Raw genomic sequence first — 19912 nt, 5'->3', positions numbered from 1 at the left:
TGGCATATGGCTATGATACAGTATATGTACAAACAAAATACCAGAATGGTTACATTTTATTGCTAGTTTTTTTTTTATTTGGTTAAGGAATTATACAGTAGTGTATAAAAGGGCGTGGGAAGCAGCAAGAAGCAAGTGTTGGCTTCTTGTCCTCTCAAAAGCCAAGGTTGGTTGGTTTTGCTTTGTTTTTAAATACTGTGTTCTCAGCATCACAGCAAAAGCATTTCTGTATTGGGTCACATCTGCATTACCCAAACAGGATAGAAGAGCAACAGTGAAAGAAGCCTGGGCAATGGGTAACAGGGTTCTGTTTTGTACATTCCTTCACTGATTCAATACTTCCAGAATACAATTATTCAGAAAACATCCAGTCTAAAGTTATATAAAAGTCAACAATTATGAACTGACTTCCACATAAACTGATGTTTCGATGAGGCAGGCAACTTCAGTTCACTAATCATGCAAAATACTCCCAACAAGATCAGTGATATTTCTAAGCAAAATCATTCAACTAGGCCCTGATTTAGCCTGCAAGAGAATCCCTTCTGCAAAAGTAACATTCTGTGGTCCAGAAGGTTATAAACACACTCCACGTTTAGATCTACTGGCATAATCAAACCCTGAGGTTCCTTTGTAGTAAGGAAACCTCCCTTACAAAGCACATGTCAGCAGAGAATACCGATGTGATTGCACACTGCTGCACTGCTTTTATACCTTCCTGTTGACAAGAACACGAAAGGTAAAGGCACCAAGAAGTGTTCACGTTCACATTAGACGGGAAACAGCCCCCAAGTCTACTCTGGGCCTTTCCTGCCTGCTCGCACTTCTAGTGACCAGGAGCTTTACTCAGGACACTTCAGAGTGGCCCAAACAGTGGACGGAAAAAAACAGCAGCATCAGCAACCCTGTTCAAACATCTCTAGTGCCCAGTCAGTGAGACCGTCAGCACACAGCTGACTGTACCCAAGGCATGAACGATTCAGGTGTTGCTCAGCAGGCTGCACTGTGGACTTTTACCTCATAAGCATCTGTTAAAAGTTATTCAGTACTTACTTTAAAAAAAAAAAAAAACAGATAGGCTCATCTCACAAAATGTAATCTGTACACAATACAGCAAAGCTCAAAGAATGCTGAAGTGAAAGCCCAAGCACTTGGGAGGTAATTGCTCCTATAGGCTCATGATATAAAAACACTTTCAACTGTTCCCTCTAAAAATAAATCCTGCTATAGATGGGCATGTTTTACTACTCCTGCTTTCTTCTGATCGAGTCCAAACTCATTCACGCTTATACTCAGTCAAAGTTAGAAATTTAGCTGAAATTCTTAACCACCCCTTTTAGGCTTCATCTCTCATGATAAACAGCTTACTACCAACACAGCCCCTGACACAAACTTCCCCTTAAATATGCATAATTTACTCTATTTCAAATATATACAAGCAGAAGTAGCCCATCTTTACAAGACAGATTTCCTTCTACCCTAAAGTGCAGCTCTCTAATTTAAGGCAAATTTCAGTGAAATATAAAACCATAGTTTTATTTTAGTATGTACACATTTTAAATTAAAAACAAAGACTCCCTTAAGAAGGAAAGAATGAGAGGAAAATGTTTCCAAGTTTGGGAATTTTCTGGATTTTAACACAGTCCCAATATTATGTCCTATCAACATAGAAATTTGTAAATTTCTTTTCAATAACTGCAGATGAAAAAAGAGGTGGCAATGTGTACAGTAATTTAGCTCCAAAGATCAGTAAAACACTGGGAAAGTGCAGACATAAGTTTTTCATGTCCCGTAGTTTCCTTTAGCTACAGTAGCATCCATCAGCATCACCCTTCTAAACATATATCCTATACACCTAATGCTAATCTCAGTTCTTGTAATGAGTATTTCTCATCTCCATCTATGTCAAATTTCTTAAAGCTCTGTGACTCTTCAGCTGTAGAGCCAAGCAGCTTTTGAAGATCTTCATGCGACAGTTTTCCATCAGCATCTTCAGTTGCTTTTTCAAACAAATTCTGAAGATCTGCAAAAGGAACAAGGATTGAAAAGTAGATCCTTTAAATACACAGGAATATCCTATAAGCTGCTCTTCCAGTTTTACTGCACTGTGTCTTACTACCTAGTAATTAAATAAAGCATGCTCAAGTATGGAGTTTGCCTTCTGCATTGTCACAAGCTGTCAGTAACAATTTAGGAGAGGGGGAAAAAAAAAAAAAGCATGAACATCTCTGGATTAAATTACATTAAAAAAGTAACCCCTATCTCTGTTCTCAACTAATACCCCATTCTACAACCACTAACTGCATACAGATGCAGTTATCCTCCACAAAAGCAAGCTCTGAATGACTGTTGCTATGCCAACAGCACAGATGACATAAAGGGAAAAGTGTCTATTCATTTCCTGATGCAAAGCATTGCCCTTTCAGTAGCTGAAGAGACTGAACAGCAAGATCCAGAAACCATTCATTTGACCAGGCAGTGTTCCCTTAAAAAAAAAAACCAAACACACACCCCCTTCCAAAACATAGACACTTATACCTACTTCACTTTCCTTCAGCACCCTAATTCTGCCCTTGACTTCTCCCCCAGTCTCTGGGGCGCTTGGTGTAATACTTTGGCACTCAAAACAATCATAATTCTCTTATAATGCACACTCCTGTTTAAATCCCAGTTTCTTTTCTTTTACATGCTACTCTTTCCTTTTAGTTTTGTTTTTGGGGTTTTTTAATTACTACTTTTTTTTTTAAATCTGTAGTTCTCCAGCTTTTAAAATTGACCTCAATTCTCCCAGAATGCCCAGCCGCACTGCCATAGTCCTAGTTATATTTATCTCCTAAACATTTATATGAAATATTCAGAAAAAGAAGAGGTCAGCCTAGAAAGGACATACCTTTGATGCTGGAAATTCCTGGTAAGGACAGATGTCTCAGCTGTCCATTACCCTCTGTGTTGCCATCAGCTGACCTTGAAGCCAGCCTTGGAAGGTCTGTGGGCTTTGCTGTAGTACTCAGACTACTTTCAACTGTTACAAAACAATTTCTATTAGTCTTACTAATTCCACAGAATTGCAGTTAGCAAAACAAAAAATGTGATATAACTGATTTATTTTTTTTCATCACAGATGCTGTATGGATTAAGAATGTTGCAAAATAATTTCAGAATACAGCAGTGTTGTCGCCTTTCACTAGTAACTGGAAGAATAGAAGGAAACTTTTTTGGATAGTTACATAGCTTTAATCTTTCATGCTGTACTAGATGTATAATTGTAAACCCCATACAAAGAATGACTTGGAAACACTTTCTCCTTCCCAGTCTGAAAGTGCTGAACAAGCTTTATTAAGCAAATGACATCTGCCCACCTGGGCTGTTTTCACTTAGTCAGTGGAGGTATCTGTCTTCCCTAACAGCAAGGTCTAAACTTCCAAGCTGCTGCTTTGCAAATTAACAACAAGCACAGTTCTAGTGTAATGAGGTATTTCAAATCTTATCTTCGGCACTACCTGAATATATACAGCAAAAGTGCAGAACTGAGACAAGTCAGCACAGAGGCAGACCTTTCCTCTACATTACACTTAGATTTTGAAAAAGCAAAAATACATGTTACTGGGTATAAATTCCAACAGATTAATCACTGTATGTCTTCAAATACAAGCTACTGATGCATGTGAATCCTGCTATACACAGGCAAAGTCACCTTCAAACTGGACTATATATAGTTTTCTGTTTTAGAGCCATCAGTTTCTGACCACTTCAACAGAAATAATCTTCACAAAGTCTTAAGGAACAGACTAAATTATGCACCTTCACCAGTTATTCTTTGAAATGACAAGGGAACTTTCAGGTTTATGGATTACTATTACATGACAATTCTTACCATTCTTTGATGTCTCAATAGATCTGTCGTTTTCTGGCTTGCCTGTGAGAGCACCAAGCAGTTGAAGCTTCTCTCTTAGTATTGATACCTGAGAATCTCTAGTCCCTGTTTCCTGCATACATAGGAAAAAATTTCTTAAAAAGCACCCCTTCAGCAGATGGAGATCAGGAAAAGTAGTAATTTAAAATTTGTAAGTACTTGGGGAGGTCGCCAGGCTGATCAAAGTTTACAACGCTAAACAAGATTTTAAAATGAATAAATTAAATAATAATTTTTAAGAAATCTATGGAAAGATGTAAGGAATAAATTCACATGGCCTGTAAGAAAACAACAGAATCAGTACCTCTACCAGAAAACTATTTAGCAGGCACTGATTTCAAAAGAATCTGACATTTAGTTTCTGTATTTTTTACACAAATGAGCAAGACTGAAAAATCATAATATAGAACAGTCAAACATACTTAGAGCAAACATCTATACATTAATTGAATGCATAATTGTTTGAAACGTTTGCCTGTAGTACTGAGTACCTTGGTGCGGGACTCACTGTATCTCTGTCAAAGTAAAAACACCCCATTTTTTAATCTGGAGCTCTTTTGCTCTTTTTGTGAGTAGGTTCCAGATGACAGGCTGAGTTCACATCGATTCAAACCTAGAACTGACAGTGCAGCCAGTTCACTCACCTGCCTTCTTTCCAGAATATGGGACACTAAGAACTCAGCAGCACTGCCTCTTATCCCCAGCCCACAGTGTGGCCATTCAGTCAGTCTGTTAAACACGCTCACAGCCAGTCAACAGATCATTACCGAGAGGTAGCCTTTCATCAATTCCTAGGCTCCGCTAGCGCAAAGGTTCTCTAAGTCATCCAGGTTTGAAAACTTTCCTGGGATAAATGCTGCAACCTCATTTGCAGTGTGAACCCACAATGGCTGGGCTAGTTTTGCTGAGCGCATGGCAATGAGTACACAAATGAGCTGGCTGCCAGAGTTCCCTGTTCTGCCGGAACGAGGTCTGAACCTCCCAGGATTCTTTCAGCTCCACGGGAAGGATATTACGGCAGCCCTGCTATGCTATCCCAGATGTAGTCAGAACAGCAATACTATTACAACTTTTCTTCCATCCTAATTAGCTTCCTGTCCCCAAAATGGGGTGGATAAGCTGTCCTTCTACTCTGGCCTTTGTTTTAAAAGAAACTTGATCAGATTAGCCTGTTTGCAGATCTTTCCTCAATTAAGTCACATTTAAAACATGACTATAGACAACAAAATGCTCTACTAATCCAGTGTAATTTGTGTTTCCTTACTTTACCTTCAGTTCTTTATTTGAATGAGTTTCATTATCTAGTTGATCTTCATTTTCCATTTTTGGAGAGGTAGTTGCATCATTCCCCTGCAGGAAAAACAGAGGAGAGCAGAGTTCATTCATGTACTTATTTTCTACAATGTAATTTCTTTCCTTCAAATTTGGCAGGCATGAAGCAGGAAAAAACAGGACAAATATGTGCTAGAATGAACATGAAGACAGTAGTTTATGTAATTTACCACAGCAACATCAGAATATTCCTTATTGCTAAACACACAGAACATGTTCTCAGAGACTGGCCCCAGTATGGCATAAAGAAAGTACTGGAAGGACTTCAGAACATATTAATGTTTTGGTTAAGGATCTTTTTCTAAGCATTTAAGCATCGCAGGACAATCCAGAGGCCCACCTAGGTCCTCCAAAAAACCCTGCCACAGCGCCTTCCTAAAACAGTTAGAGGTTTGTGAATCCCATCCCATCAAGCAGTCATACAAGTCTTAGATGTCACAGCGTTTGGGATAGTCTTCTGTAGATTCTGCAGAGAAGAAATCACTACTTCAGAGCTACTCTCAACGTTGGTTATCTGTTCAGAAATATGGAATAAATTCCAACCTGTCTCAAGTTTCATTCTGACATTTTCTTTCGTTAGGTTTGAAAAGTTACCTATGTAGTGTATAGGAAGTACTGAAACTACTAGCCCGAGTAGACAACCTTAGTCATCAAATACTTACCGCACTGGTAGACAAGTTCTCTCTTTTGTCCAGATTATTCACAGCAAGAGGAGAGTTTTCTAACAGCATAACCCTCCGGCTAAGGTTACCAATGGCTGAATCCACGTTTAGAAGCTTGATGTCATTCAACTTTTGGTACGCCACTACAGCATTACTTAGCTCTTCCAAAGCTGCATGCAGTGACTACATAGTGAAATATAAAACCAGCACATGTCAGTTTACTCAACCTCTGCAGCACTCTTGTTATTAACAACATGGTGACTGACCCAGTTTAACTGGGCAGACTTCAAACTGGCTCTCCACCAACACCACTGAAAACATCCAACTGGAAGCTTCCAGAATGCTATTCCAGCTTTCAAAGTTTAAAACTCAGATTCTTCCTCAGGGCTAACCTCTTTGTTGCCAATGTAATCACTTCAGCTGTGCCAGCAAACACAGAAAGCCTATTCATCTAAATTTCCAGGGCAAGCTTAGTAACTACATCAACTACTTTTTTCCCAGGAAAACAGGTATTAGGCATATTAATATACAAGATTAATTTTTGAGGAAAATATTGACTGCATTAAATGTAAATAAATGCAGTCATTCCATTCCAACCCATTCAGCTAAACACCCACATGTTACCATTTTTCCTTGTAGCTGAATCCCCACTTTCCACACCTTATTACATTGAGGGTAACTCAGTACGTGTCACTCCCAAATTTGCTCGGATTGGCGAGTACCTGCCATAAAATCTGTTCCATAAAAAGCCTTTAACTAATTTCCATTTACATAAGCAAAGTACACCTAAGATTTGTTGGATATCCACTTCAGTCTTTTTACTCCTCACCCAGTTAGAATACAAAAAAGACACTCTCAGACTAGGGTACTTTCCTGTTTGCACGTACACAGGAACAAACTACAGCAAAATAAACTTATATTTTGTTTTGAAGGATGCTATCTGTACTGTCTTGATAAAAACCCCTACTTTCTTGCACACTATGGTACTGCAAAACACAAATTCACATATCATGATATTTGTACCAATATTCTTTATGCAAGAGAGAAAAATACCTTTTTGCAGTTTTCTGTCTGATTTCTCTCAGTCCTTGGCACAACAGTGGAGGGAAGTGAAGGTATCTGTTTTAATTCCTTCTAAGGAAAGAAATAGAAAATTATGTTACAAAATGGCTGTAAAAAAGCCAAAAAACTCAGCTTTTAATCAGTGGCAGGCTACAGCTGAGGATGTTTTGCTACAATTATAGTCACTCATGTCTGTTGCGCATACAGTATTTTAAAAAGGCTAATGCAGAGTTTTCTCTTTCAAACACATAAGGTCCAAATTTATTTTAATTAAACACTCCTAATTACCTCTTCTCTCTTTAACGAAGTATTATGATACACATTTCACTGCTACCATACACACTACCATATCTGCAATGTTTTCGTAGCACCCCCTACTGAAGCAAGTTTTATATAGTGTCTAATTCAGATTTTACCTGCAAGTGTTCTTATTAAAGTAATACTGTAATACTGTATTGTAGTTTAGATGAAAAATTTAATTATTGGCTCAGTTTGCTAACTCCAAGAGAGAGGTCAGTATAAATACAGTGAGTAGTTTCTGGTAAAGACGGTCAGTAATTTCATCCCTATACACATCCTTAATTCAACCAACAAACTATCTCAACGCTTCCACCATCCCCAGATCCTAAGACAGTGCCGACAGCTACCATGAAGCAGCGCCCTGCATCACAGAAGCAGAGATTCCCAAGGCTCCACACCTGTGTAGTAGGAAGCAAAAATCTGCAGGATAGGAAGTGTAGTAGAGACCAACAATTCTGGTTCCAGAGAAATACACACTTGGTACCATACAGGAGATGCCACACAAGGATAAGATGATTAGCTTATTAATGCACCAACCAGCACCTACCGAAACTGCAAAAGTATTTCAAAGGCATAAGGCAGAACTCCACACAGTTCTTAAATTTGCTTCATATTAGGCATGTCAACTGTGAAAATGCAGTGTTAATTCAGTACTTTTTCTTACCACGTCATTCTGGAGTATTTCTATGGATTTCTTGTATTCTTCAATAGCTGTCTGGATATTTTCAACATCATGAGAAACACTGGTAAGCGTGCTACCTATGTTCGCTACAGTCTGGAATAAAGAAGATGACAAAAATCTCAGCCTTCCTCAAACTGCACTGTCCCAAAGTTTCCATCTGCTAAACACAATGTTTTGTTAGTGAAGCTGCAGGCAGACTGCCACAAAAACTGGCACGTGAATTTGAAGTATTCAGAACTTTGTTTGCAGACAAAATTGTGAATTATACCCATCGCACCTCCAGGCCAATAAGCAAAGACACACTCTATATCATATGAACTAGATAACCAAAATTACAAGTTTGCTACTCCCACTTCCAAAACAATACAAATGTTCTGGCATTAATTAAAAAAATAATAATCCTGGTATGAAGACATCTTGCCTCCTCTCTACATGGGAGTATTTGTATTGAATACAAGTATGCTGACATGACCCAATTTACCCTGCCTTAATTGCCTTCCAGGGCTACCCATCAGACACATATGCTGCAAAACTAGTCTGCTTAAAGGTCGCAGGTTAAATTTTCGAACAAGTATTGCCTTTTTTAAAATGAAAGAACAGATCTGAAGCATCAGGAAAGCCCTCGTGAATTCTGCAGGTACAGTCAATGTGCTCTGACACAGTTCCTTTGCTCCTGACTGCTCCTACCACATGCCTCCCTTGCCTTCACCTATGTGAACTTCCTCAACTCCCAGCTCTAACTTTAGAAAGTTACTGTTCTGAAAATTGGTGTTCTAGCAGCTGACAGCATAGCACCCATCAGAGTCAGACTGTCAGCTAGCCCATCCACAAACATTCCTGAAAGTTACAGTAACAGGACAGAGCATATGCTTCTCATTCCATATGTAATACTTCCTTCAATTGTTAAAACAAACAGAACCCATCTAAAAATTGCCTTTTCCTATAACCCTGTTATAAGCTCTTAAGGGGCTGAAGTGACCCTCTAGCTATCCAGACTGTGTGGATATTGTTTGAATACAAGTCTTTCTCCAGCTCTTCATTTTACAAGTCTGAACACAGGTTCAGTAAGCAATGTCTCTGCCCTGGAAGACTTCAGGACGCACTTAGCACCTTTCATCAGTCTGAACACAGGACACTGTCCAACAGGATTCCCTCAGTAATCCTTCAGGACTCAACAGCAGCAAGCAGCTCCCCATTTCCAAGAACAGTACCTACTTGGAAAAAGGCTTAAAAAACCCAAAATTCTCTTCTAAAGATAGCAGCCTTTTCACAGAATCATAAAATCGTTCAGCTTGGAAAAGGCATTTAAGATCATCAAGTCCAACCATTAACCTGGCACTGCCAAGTCCACCACCAAACCACGTCCCCAAGCACCACATCTCCAGGCCTTTTAAATGCCTCCAGAGATGGTGACTCCAACACGTCCCCACACAGCCTGTTCCACTGCCTCACAGCCCTTTCGGTGAAGACATTTCCCCCAACATCCAATGTACACCTCCCCTGGTGCAACTCGAGGCCATTTCCTCGTGTCCTGTCGCTTGTTACGTGGGAGAAGAGACCGACCCCCACCTGGCTGCAGCCTCCCATCAGGGAGCTGTAGTGAGCGATAAGGTCTCCCCTCAGCCGCCTTTTCCCCAGGCCAAACAGCCCCAGTTCCCTCAGCTGCTCCTCACAAGACTTGTAAGGTCTCTTAAGACCTTCACCAGCCCCGCTGCCCGTCCCTGGACACGCTCCAGCACCTCAGTGTCCCTCTTGTAGTGAAGGGCCCAAACCCAGACACGGGATTCGAGGTGCAGCAGGGGGACAATGACGGCCCTGGTCCTGCTGGCCACACTGGTTTGGATACCAGCCAGGGTGCTGTTGGCCACCTGGGCACACCGCTGGCTCCTGTTCAGCGGCTGCCCACCAGCCCCCCCAGGCCCTTTCCCACCGGGCAGTTCCAGCCCGTAGCGCTGGTGGGGCTGGTGGGACCCCAGCGCAGGACCCGGCACTGAGACCTGTAGACCCTCACACCACTGGCCTCGGCCCATCGGTCCAGCCTGCCCAGATCCCTCTGCAGAGCCTCCTGCCCTCCAGCAGATCCACACTCCCACCCAACCTGGTGCTGTCCGCAAACTGACTGGGGGTGCGCTCGATCCCCCCCCAGGTCATTGATAAAGACACTGAACAGGCCTGGCCCAGCGCTGAGCCCTGGGGAACACCCCTTGTGACCAGCTGCCAGCGGGATGTAACTCCATCCTCCACCACCTTTGGGCTCGGCTGTGCAGCCAGCTTTTTACCCAGCAAACAGGACACTCGTCCAAGCCATGAGCAGCCAGTTTCCCCAGGAGAATGCTGCAGGAAACTGTGTCAAAGGCTTCACGAAAGTCTAGGCAGACAACATCCACAGCCTCTCCCTCATCGACTCAGCAGGTCACTTTGTCATAGAAGGAGATCAGGTCAGCCAAGGACCTGCCTTTCATAAACCCATGCTGACTGGGCCTGATCCCCTGGTTGTCCTGTACGTGCTGTGTGACAGCACTCAGGGTTATCTGCTCCATAAGCTTCCCCAGCACAGAGGTCAGGCTGGCAGGCCTGTAGCTCCCCAGACCTTCCTTCTGGCCCTTCTTGTAGCAAGGCGTCACAGTGGCTAACCTCCAGTCAACTGGGGCCAGCCCAGTGAGCCAGGACTGCTGATAGACTATTTCTTCCAAGGCAGGTAATTTCAAAACCAGCTGGATACAAGGGACAGTTGAGCACGTGACTTTTCACCAAAAGCCAGGCTACTCACCTACACACACCGAAGTTCTCCTGCGTGACAGGAGGTAGTACAGCAGGCACACAAAAGTCAAAAAAGTCCAAGTCTTGAAATCTATTGCTTTTCATTAACATGACACATACAAACCATTAGAAATACTGTATTTAAACTTCTAAATACTTTTTCCACACTCAACACCTCGCAGTATATCTCCCAGCTCTGTTTTATTTTATCAACCTACCAAAAACGTAAAGGCAAGCAAGATAGCATCAAGAGAGCAGTGGAAACAGATGCCACATGTAACACCTTCCTTAGACTCAACAGCTGAGACTGGAAAGAACTCAAAATTCCCAAGACCTTTGATATCCATGAAGCATGAGTAAGGATGGACTTATCTGAAAATAAAAAAGCCTTGCTCTTCAGGAGATCCTTGCAAGAGAAACCTGTTGGCCTAACACTTGATCCTGACAGTACTGAAGGCAGCAAGGTGACAAGGTGTTTCTGTATGTTTACTGTTTTATATATATATACACATACACACACAAATAAAGTAGGTGGAGGTTCCAGACTAGGTACTGCATAGACTTACTTCTGATATAACAATGAAAAACCAGCATGCTTATAACAGCAAATTAGAGACTTAGGAAACAGCTTTGTACTCCTCCCAGAAAAAGAAATCCGAGCAGCCTGATCAGCCAAACCACACTAATTGCTTTGCATATGACTAGCTTGTTGATTATACATTAATTTTGTAGGGACAGGAAATGAGAAGTGGAAACCCATAAAAGCCACAAAGATGGGAGTGACATTAGGTGTTAGCCCAATATAAATGCTTACTGCTAAACAAACAGAACTGCCATGGAAGAGCTGGGAAAGTTTCAACAAGCCATTCTTTTTACCAGAATGAACAGGACAGTTCTTTGGTAAAGAACGCTCAGCTAAGGCACATGGTAAGACACCATATTAACAGAAGTCACTTTTGAAGTAAGTTTGTGTCACCCAGTAAGATCCATCTTTCAAGGAATTGTCAGAAACCCATCCCAGTACAATTCGTTTTTCTGTGCATGTAGTGAACACCAAGAAAGCTCCCACACAGGTGTTCCAGGCCCACTGCTCCCAAGTTTGACCCCTACAAAACTGTAAACACAGAGCCAGATGTAGAACCATTCACTGCACAAGATGAGGAAATTTTCCAGAAAGCAATCCATTTCCTCTTCCAATTAAAAAAGCCAACAAACCACCTATTTGCAAGCAGAGTTGTAAAACTGCAGACAGACTTTTTGCAAGTGTCAAAGGATACTATGACTAGCAACCCGAAGGAAAGCAACTAGAAAGATCAGCCCCAAGGTAAAGAAATAACAACACGATACAAAAAAATGTGTCTCCAGAAAGGGACAAACAAGGCCTTCCCATTTTTTACCTGCCGTACATTATCACGGGACCATACAACATCAAGTATATGAAGTCAAATTTAGAAACAAGAGAAGCAAACATTCCTCACATGCAGTTCAGGTAACTCCTGTTGTCAGTGCTGTCTCCAAAAGCCCAGCTGCAGCTTCACAGCACAGAATGCATTTAGCAATAGCCACATTTACAGTACTTGCCTTCTGAAGTTTTTCTACTGTGAGAGGAAGAGAAATCAGATCAGAAGCAGACTTTATGTTGTTTTTGAGATGATTTACTGTTGAGGTCAATAGTGATATCTAAAACGAAAAAGAAATATTTAGAATTAGTCAATGCAATCCCAATTCTGACCTTTCCCAATACTAATGACTTAATGAGTAACATTAAAACATAAGGCAAGACAAAATTATATATGTACACACCCACAAAACACCCATCTCTAGGTTTGCAGTCCTGCCTAGGCTACATTAAAAATATTCTGCCTCTTGCAACAGAACATGATTTTTTTTTTTAAACTGAATGAAAACCATAGAAGCCCCTTTTCAATAAGGTACCTTCTGCCTATTTTTCATTCACTCTTCAGAGGCCGTTGCCCAAGAAAGATTTAAAAAATTGTGCAAGAAGCCCTTACGTGGAGCAAAGTGTCATCCACGTCGGTATTCAGCAATCAAACCTGCCTGGCAATCCCAACGAAGCCACGCAACTTCTCTAGCTGAGTGACAGGCAAAGAAGATGTACATATCACCCAAACTTCCTGCTACAGAAGTAGAACAGTGACAATCCAGGCACAGCTGGTTAAATTTCTGTCAGCTCTCTGACCCAGAAAGCAAGTTATTCAGTAGGTCTTCAAGATCACTTATTCCAATTGAGAGATTGTCAAATATATTAAAATCAACTACATGCCAGTCATTAATTGCTAATACTATCACTTTAAGATCAATTTGTAGCCATCAGTAGTCAAAACAAAGAAAAATAATTTATTCTCACATGTGACAACACAAAAATAAGAGCAGATAATCCCACTTTCTTCTGGTTAAAAAAAGTTGTTTCCCAAGCTGAGGAAAGGGGCAAGATCCTAATTTTACATTAGACCAATGCTGATCTGCTAGTGTGCAGTTTCCGGTTCCACAGCTGTGAATATTGGCTGAAATAATTCCCAGCAGCAGACCCCAATAGTTCATGGAAAAAAACAGATTTTGATTCCCAGAAGAGTCAGCTCAGACTGCTGCCAGACCCTGAGCTTGAAGGCCTGCAAGAACCACGTGCAAGTATCTTCAACATCCAGTTGCATATGATAGAATTTTAAAAGCGCAATGAAGCGCCTAAATATCTGTGCATAATGCATACTGTCAGATGTCAAAGAAAGCAAGTCAAATTTTTAAATATATTCATGTGCCCCATTAAGCACCTAACCACTGCATAAAACTGAAGAAAACCCAATCTGAGCAGGCATCTTGGTACTCTTAAAAATTAAACACAAAGCACCAGTGTCAGGAAGGGTTCCCCAAACACGCTTCTCAATACCACCAGCTGTGAGCAGCTCTGAACTTCTACCCTCCGAAGCAAGAATTTCACTAAGATCCTTTGCTGGATGCTTGGTTTGAAGCATGAGTTAATACAGAGCTGAAGAAACAGCTTTCTGTTAAGTGGCTTAGTTCTAGCCATGTAAACAGAGCTAAGATTTACACCGGCTCAGATTCTGAGTGTGTATTAGCAGATTTTATACTCACAAGATGCCAGGACTTCATTTGTAGCAACATGAACTCGCACTGATTCAAGTAACTCTTTTCCACGCTTATGAAACACCTGCAGACATTCTTGAGAAATTTGAAAAGTCAAATCTCTCATTATAAGCATCACAATTATTTGGAAGGAAAATTAAGAACTGCACAGTTCTCAGGTTCTTTTAAGTTCTGCCTGAAGTCTTTCTACCAGTTGTGTAATTTCTCTTCTTTGCAATCAGTCTCCAGTCCAACTGGATGCTCAAACTTTTTTTTGCTTCTTTAATAACAAGGCTTATACTCCATTTTAACTTCAAAAATAAGAAAGTTGTGTATGATCACAGAAGTCATAAAAGCTCAGCACTGCACTTGAAATTAGTTTCTGTAAAAATAAATTTTAATTGTATATTTTCTTATTTTTCAAAACCAAGCACTGATCTGTCTCACCTGTTTATTGATCTCTGTGATATTTATCCAAATTTTATTTAGCCCCAGTTCTCCAGTCTCTATTTGTTCTAGTTGCTTTTGCTTCTGCACCAAATCTTCATTCAGTTTAGGAATTTCTTGGAATGATGTCTTTTGATTAGATTCCACTACAAAAATGAAAAAAAAATTAAAAAATACAATAAAAAAAACCAAAATTCCAGGTAAACAACATTGAGAGCAGCAAACAAATTACAAGCAGCAACACTACAGCAGCAAAAGAAGGAAATGTAGTTTCTACATACAAGTTTATCACCCATCCAGAATTGTGTTCATTCAGAATGAGAGCAATTTTTTATTTTAAGAGTACTGATGAGAGAGAACCCAGAGAGACCGTACTAAATTTACCACTTTGCAATAGTATGGTCATTCTGGCAAGCCTCAGCAGGTCTTTATTTAGTGCAGTTATTTTGCATTGCTTTCACAGAGGAACACGAAATAGTAATGGGACTGTGTATCAGAACTGCCAACAGTACCAGGGCAAAGGAGGCACGTGAAGGGAACCTCAGTGCCCTTTTCAAGCCTGCAAAGGGGCTGCTGCTGACCAAGTGAATTCCAAAGAGATTAACGTGATTATAGTTGTTCTGTGTGACAAAGACAAATGGGGAAAAAAAAAAGTACAAGTTTACACACTAATGTCTATTGGTAAACAAATCAGTAAACAAAGTCCTTGGACAAAGTCAGTTATTACTGCAATTAATACTACAGGAAGGGGGAAACATGCAGTTCAAACCAATTCAAGTGAGCCTCAGAAATGCAGCTCCTCCAGATCTGCAGTGACTAAGCTGTTTAGCTGCAAGCGTCACTAGGCAATCCTAAATCCCTAGGTCCAGGAAACAAATAAGCAGAAGTTTTGAGATGGAGATTCCAGAGTTCTCCAAGATCTGCACCTCTGCCCTGTTATACAGCACTAGAATGCTCCGTAACAAACTGCTATCGCTCTGACCAGACTGCCAAAAGCAGTGGGACCTACGTCATAGGTAGCTGGCAGCTCCCAGAACGAGTTTCCATATCTGACCCATCCAGTCAAAAGGGGACACCTTCAGGAGGGTTCCATGCCCGTGGAGTGGATACCCAAATACATACAACTGGAAGGCTGTGCATCTTCAAAAACCCAGTTTGCTTTTCTTGAAGGAAGTCCTAGAAGTCATTTCTAAGTACAGAGTAACGTGCATTGATCACCCAAGATCCAAACCACGCTTCCAGTTCAGCAAGACCTTGAAAGGTATTTTAGCCAAAACAGATCGAGAGCCAACTGTGCATGTGACACAAGCAGTTCACGCTGAACCTGATCTTTCGGAGGCTCTTGTAGAAAAATTATTTGCTGTTTTGCCACTCTCACTGTGTACAGTGAGACTCCACTTAGGATTTTTTTGCAGTCCCAGGAAGGTTAAGTACTATACACATTCTCTGCATCATTCCTAACAACTGAAGGGAAACACCACAATGACTTCCCCTTATCCCAGACGTACTAGATGCAAAGATGTCTTATTTTTAAAAAGCACTCATACCATACTCAGTTTGTACAAAGGATGGCAGATCATTAACAAATACCGCCACGGCAATCTGCTCTTATGCAGAAAAGGTCTGGATGAAGATTCAGAGGAGGAAGGTTCTTCTTCCAAACTTGTTGTAGGACAGAGAGATCCCGTGCCTTTGTTTCTCCATCCACCAACGCATCTCACCAAGGCACAATGTTACCTTTTGGAACCACATTATTCTTGCTGTCTGCTTTTCTGTGGTTGTTTTTAATGCTGTGCCTCAATATAAAACTCCCATCCAGCTTCTAGGCATGCTATTACAGTGGCAGGGAAACCCAAGACTACCTAATCACTAGATAAAGTATTAAATGCTCAGCTTTTCTATCAGAGCTATTAAGGAGAAAACAAGCACATCTGTGATTGTCAGACAGTAAGCTCAAGAGAGAACAACTGCTTTAACAAAGAGCCTATGTAGAACAGGAACAATGAAACTTAACTACACCAAAGCCAGCAAATGTTGTCATCGTGCAAAACATTTACTGCCGGTACATTCTTGAAGCAGACTAGTCCATGAAAATCGGCAGTCAGCTCACCCAGAACAGAGAAACAGCTACTGCAGGGCTGTTCGGTACGCTCACAGCCACAAAGCAGTGCCTGTAACTGAAGGTATCCTCCATAAGTGGTGAATGCCAATCTATCAACAACTCTCCCAGCTACCCAGCAGGTTCCACCCTAGCAGACAACTCCCCACCTCACCAACCAAAGTTGAAACACCTGAACAGGAAGCCCTGAACAACAACAGCAACAAATTTTTTTTTCTTTTTTTTTTTTTTATTAAACACACATTTCCTCAATACCTCTTTTACCACACAAGACCACACAAGCAAATCAAACCCTCTGCTTACCTCCAGCCCTAACAGTCTCCTGTAATTTTTTAATTTATTTCACCAGCCTTGTTTTTAAGGTCATCTTCATGTCCTGGGCACAAAAATTTTAAGATGAAGATCAAAGTTAAGGACAAAACTCACAGTCAACAGCGGTGCTCCTCAGGCAAAATGTTACCTACTTAGCCTTCCTGAAGCCACTACAGACTACCTGAATGCTTAAGCTTCACTCTCTCCCACTCCATACACATAGCTCCTCAGCTTACCCTTGCCTTTTTCAACATACAGGATTTTAAATGCTACTAAAATAATGCACCAAAACATATCTTGTGTCCATAGGTGAGGTATAGAGAACAGCAAGCAAGTGAAAGCAAATCTCACGATTTGTTATACCTCACCACTATAGAAGTTATAATACTGAAATCTTACAGAGACAGGGAAAACCTGAGACCTACAAGCAAAATGCTTCACCTTAATGCCATACTTCAAAGTATTAAACATGATGTAACTCCACACCATAAGCAACACAACATAAAAAGCTGGACAAGAACAGGTCAATGCAAGGAAGATAAATATTCAGAGGATACCAAGAAAAAAACACAATACAGAAGCAACATTCAAATTGCAGTCATGCCATAGCAAGTATTAGAAGTTTTTAAAAGAGCTCAAGAAAAGAACATTGTTTTCCATTCAGTGATGCATCACAATCCCCTAGACTGCTTTTATGGAGCTGATCAGAACTTTTTCTTTTTAAATAGGGTCTTTCTTTGGAAGAAAACATTCCCAAAGTCAGGAATTTTAGAAATGTAGGTACAAGCAGCGACAAGCCCAACCAGTCCAACACCCCTGCCCTTGAGAAGATGTAGAGCAGGCAAGAATATATAACATTTGCCTCAGATTCACCCAGCCTCCTACTGTTTTTGGCTTCAGAGGACTCCTCAATTCAGAGGCAGTTCATCTATTCAGTACTTTCAAACTTTGAACAAGCAAGTAGGCAACTAAAGCTCTTCATACTGCCCAAAGCAAATATGAAATAGCATAGTTACATTTACACTTACTAGTTCGAAACTTCTCCTTTATTGCATCAAGATCCTCCTTGAGAGCCACCTGCATCCAGACTAAGCCCACACATGCTACCACGCAAGCAGCAAGAATGACAAATGCACACAACGGGTAACAGAACTTGCAGCATCGTAGATAGTCTCCTCTGGATAAAACAAAAAGAACAGCTTACAAATATTCAACAATACACAGAAAAGTTTTATTTTAATGCTGTTCTACCGAAGTAAAGAGCAGTGCTGGAACAGAACACATTTTGGCTGAGAAAAGCTAATAAAGAGGTTTTCCAAGAACAAACAAGGCTATACAGTGAGATCAGGGCTACCACTCTCTGTTCAGTTTATCCTCAGGAGACACAACTCGCATACTTAAGAGCAGATGTCAGGTTTCCCTTACTAAAATTTCCTGCTCTGCTCACATAAACTTATGTGAAGAACATCTGCTTGGTAGCTTGAAAAGCAGGCTTCAAGAAAGGGTATTACCATAATGTGATGGCAAGTCCTTCTAGATTACCTTAAACTGTGAAAGTCTGAGTTTCTCTTAAAAAAACCCACCTACTTTGTGTTATTCTTAGAGACCCATTAGTAACGCTGTTTTAACTTAAAAGTTTATTCTTTGGCAAAAGCACATCACATCCATGAGAAAACCAGCCCTCCGCCAGCTCGCAGATACAGGGCTGTGCCACGCCAAGCACACACGGGTAACGGCTCAACACTTCAAGCAGCTGACCCCGAGCTGCTCCAAGGGCTTCGGCTGCGGTAAGCGCCCAACAGAAACGCCGAGAAGAAACGAAAAAAAAGCCAGAGACGGCTCAGACCTGTTTCCACCCCCAGGCAGGCGACCTGCTGGGCCCGACACCCTCGGGGCTGCCCCAGGTTCCTTGGCAGCCCGCTGCGCCCCGCGGCCGCCCCCAGCTCGCCCCGCAGGCGGGCGCCGAGGCGAGGGCTCCCGCGGCGGCAGGGCCGGGGCCCGCAGGCGGGCACGGGGCTCCGCGCCGGCAGGACCGGGCCCGGGACTCACTTGCCGCAGCGGCCCCGCGCCCCCGCGAACTCGTCCTCCTCGGAGCTGGACTCGGAGTCGGAGGCGGGTGGCTCGGTGCGCAGCAGCCGGTGGCCCGAGCCCTTCTTGGCGGGCTTCTTCCTGCGGCCGTCGGCGGCCAGGCCGATGAGGGCGTTCAGCTCCTTCCGCTTCTTCATCCTCTTGTGGGGCGGCGGCGGCGGCACGGCCGGCGGCTGGCTCCCGCCTCCCTCCTCCTCCGCCGCCGCCGCGGCGGCCGCCGCCAGCGCGTCCCGGCTCGCCAGCCTGCGGCCCGGCCGCGGCTACAGGCGCTCCGCGGGGCCGCGGCCGCTGCTCCCCCGCCGGCCCCGCGGCGGCACGCCCGGCCCCGCTACCGCCGCCTGCGCCATGGCTGCTCCCGGCCCCGCCGCCTGCACCTGCCAGCAAACCGCCTTCCCATTGGGCGGCGCGGGACCGCCCCCTCAGGGCTTAAAGGCCCAGGCGCGCCGCCCACGGGGGCCGGGAAAGGCGCGGACGGGTCGTGGGTTCGAGTCGCGCCTCCGGCGGGTGGGACGAGCGGTGAAGGGGCGGCCACCAGCGCGGGGGGCACGGCACGGCACGGCACGGCTGGTGCCTCCCGCCGCCGTCACCCTCCGCCCCCTCGCCCGCCAGACTGGACGGCGGCCCTTGCTACCGGAGATAACTGTGGCAGGGAAGCGGCGGTACCTGGCAGCTGCCCGCCCTCCGCCTGCCCCAGAGCGCCTCCGGTACCAGCCCCTCGGCTTACCGGGCACCGCCCGGCCAGCCCGGCGCGGCACCCACTGCGCTAACGGCGAGGGCGATGCGGTCCTGGCCGTCTGTAAGATGCGGCTTGAAACGCCAGCCCCACGGATGGGGCTGGATGGGGATGAGCGGACCCTTGGGAGGCAGGAATGGTGGCGGGGACCTCGGGGGCCGGCAGCGCAGGGCATGCACCTGCCTGCTCCCCCGGGCTTGTGCGCACCGAGCGCCTGAGAACTGCGTGCGAAGGAGCGGCATTCCCAGAGCCGGCCCCCGCGCCCGGTGGGATGGCCGCTGCGCACCCTCCCGCAGCCGGGCTCTTAGGTTTTTTTTTTCTTCCCTAAAAGCCCCGGTAGCGCTCGGTCTTCGCAGTTTTCTCCGATGGCAGCGCGCGGGCCGACGGTCGGGGCTCGGGA

General features: G+C 43.5%; 1 protein-coding gene across 5 annotated transcripts; it reads right to left on the bottom strand.

The window, feature by feature from the left end:
• Nucleotides 1-1063: 1063 nt before the first annotated feature.
• On the bottom strand, nucleotides 1064-19032 carry EFCAB14 (EF-hand calcium binding domain 14). Of its 5 annotated transcripts, none has more exons than XM_037404874.1 (12): nucleotides 18741-19032; nucleotides 17720-17868; nucleotides 14261-14406; nucleotides 13823-13909; nucleotides 12293-12391; nucleotides 7934-8044; nucleotides 6961-7041; nucleotides 5908-6090; nucleotides 5183-5263; nucleotides 3875-3986; nucleotides 2891-3022; nucleotides 1064-2023 (listed from the first exon to the last, which is right to left on the bottom strand). In XM_037404874.1, the coding sequence occupies exons 1-12, from the start codon at nucleotides 18914-18916 to the stop codon at nucleotides 1848-1850; spliced, it is 1533 nt and encodes a 510-aa protein (XP_037260771.1). In that variant the 5' UTR covers nucleotides 18917-19032; the 3' UTR covers nucleotides 1064-1847. The 5 variants fall into 5 exon arrangements, with proteins under 5 accessions (XP_037260771.1, XP_037260777.1, XP_037260776.1 ...); XM_037404880.1 differs by lacking the exon at nucleotides 18741-19032 and adding an exon at nucleotides 18275-18600; XM_037404879.1 differs by lacking the exon at nucleotides 2891-3022.
• Between the last annotated feature and the right edge of the window lie 880 nt (nucleotides 19033-19912).

Source organism: Falco rusticolus, chromosome 11 (assembly GCF_015220075.1).
Source record: "Falco rusticolus isolate bFalRus1 chromosome 11, bFalRus1.pri, whole genome shotgun sequence".
NCBI lineage: Eukaryota > Metazoa > Chordata > Aves > Falconiformes > Falconidae > Falco > Falco rusticolus.
The sequence above is the reverse complement of the archived record's forward strand: the minus strand, read 5'-3'. Positions and strand labels throughout refer to the sequence as shown.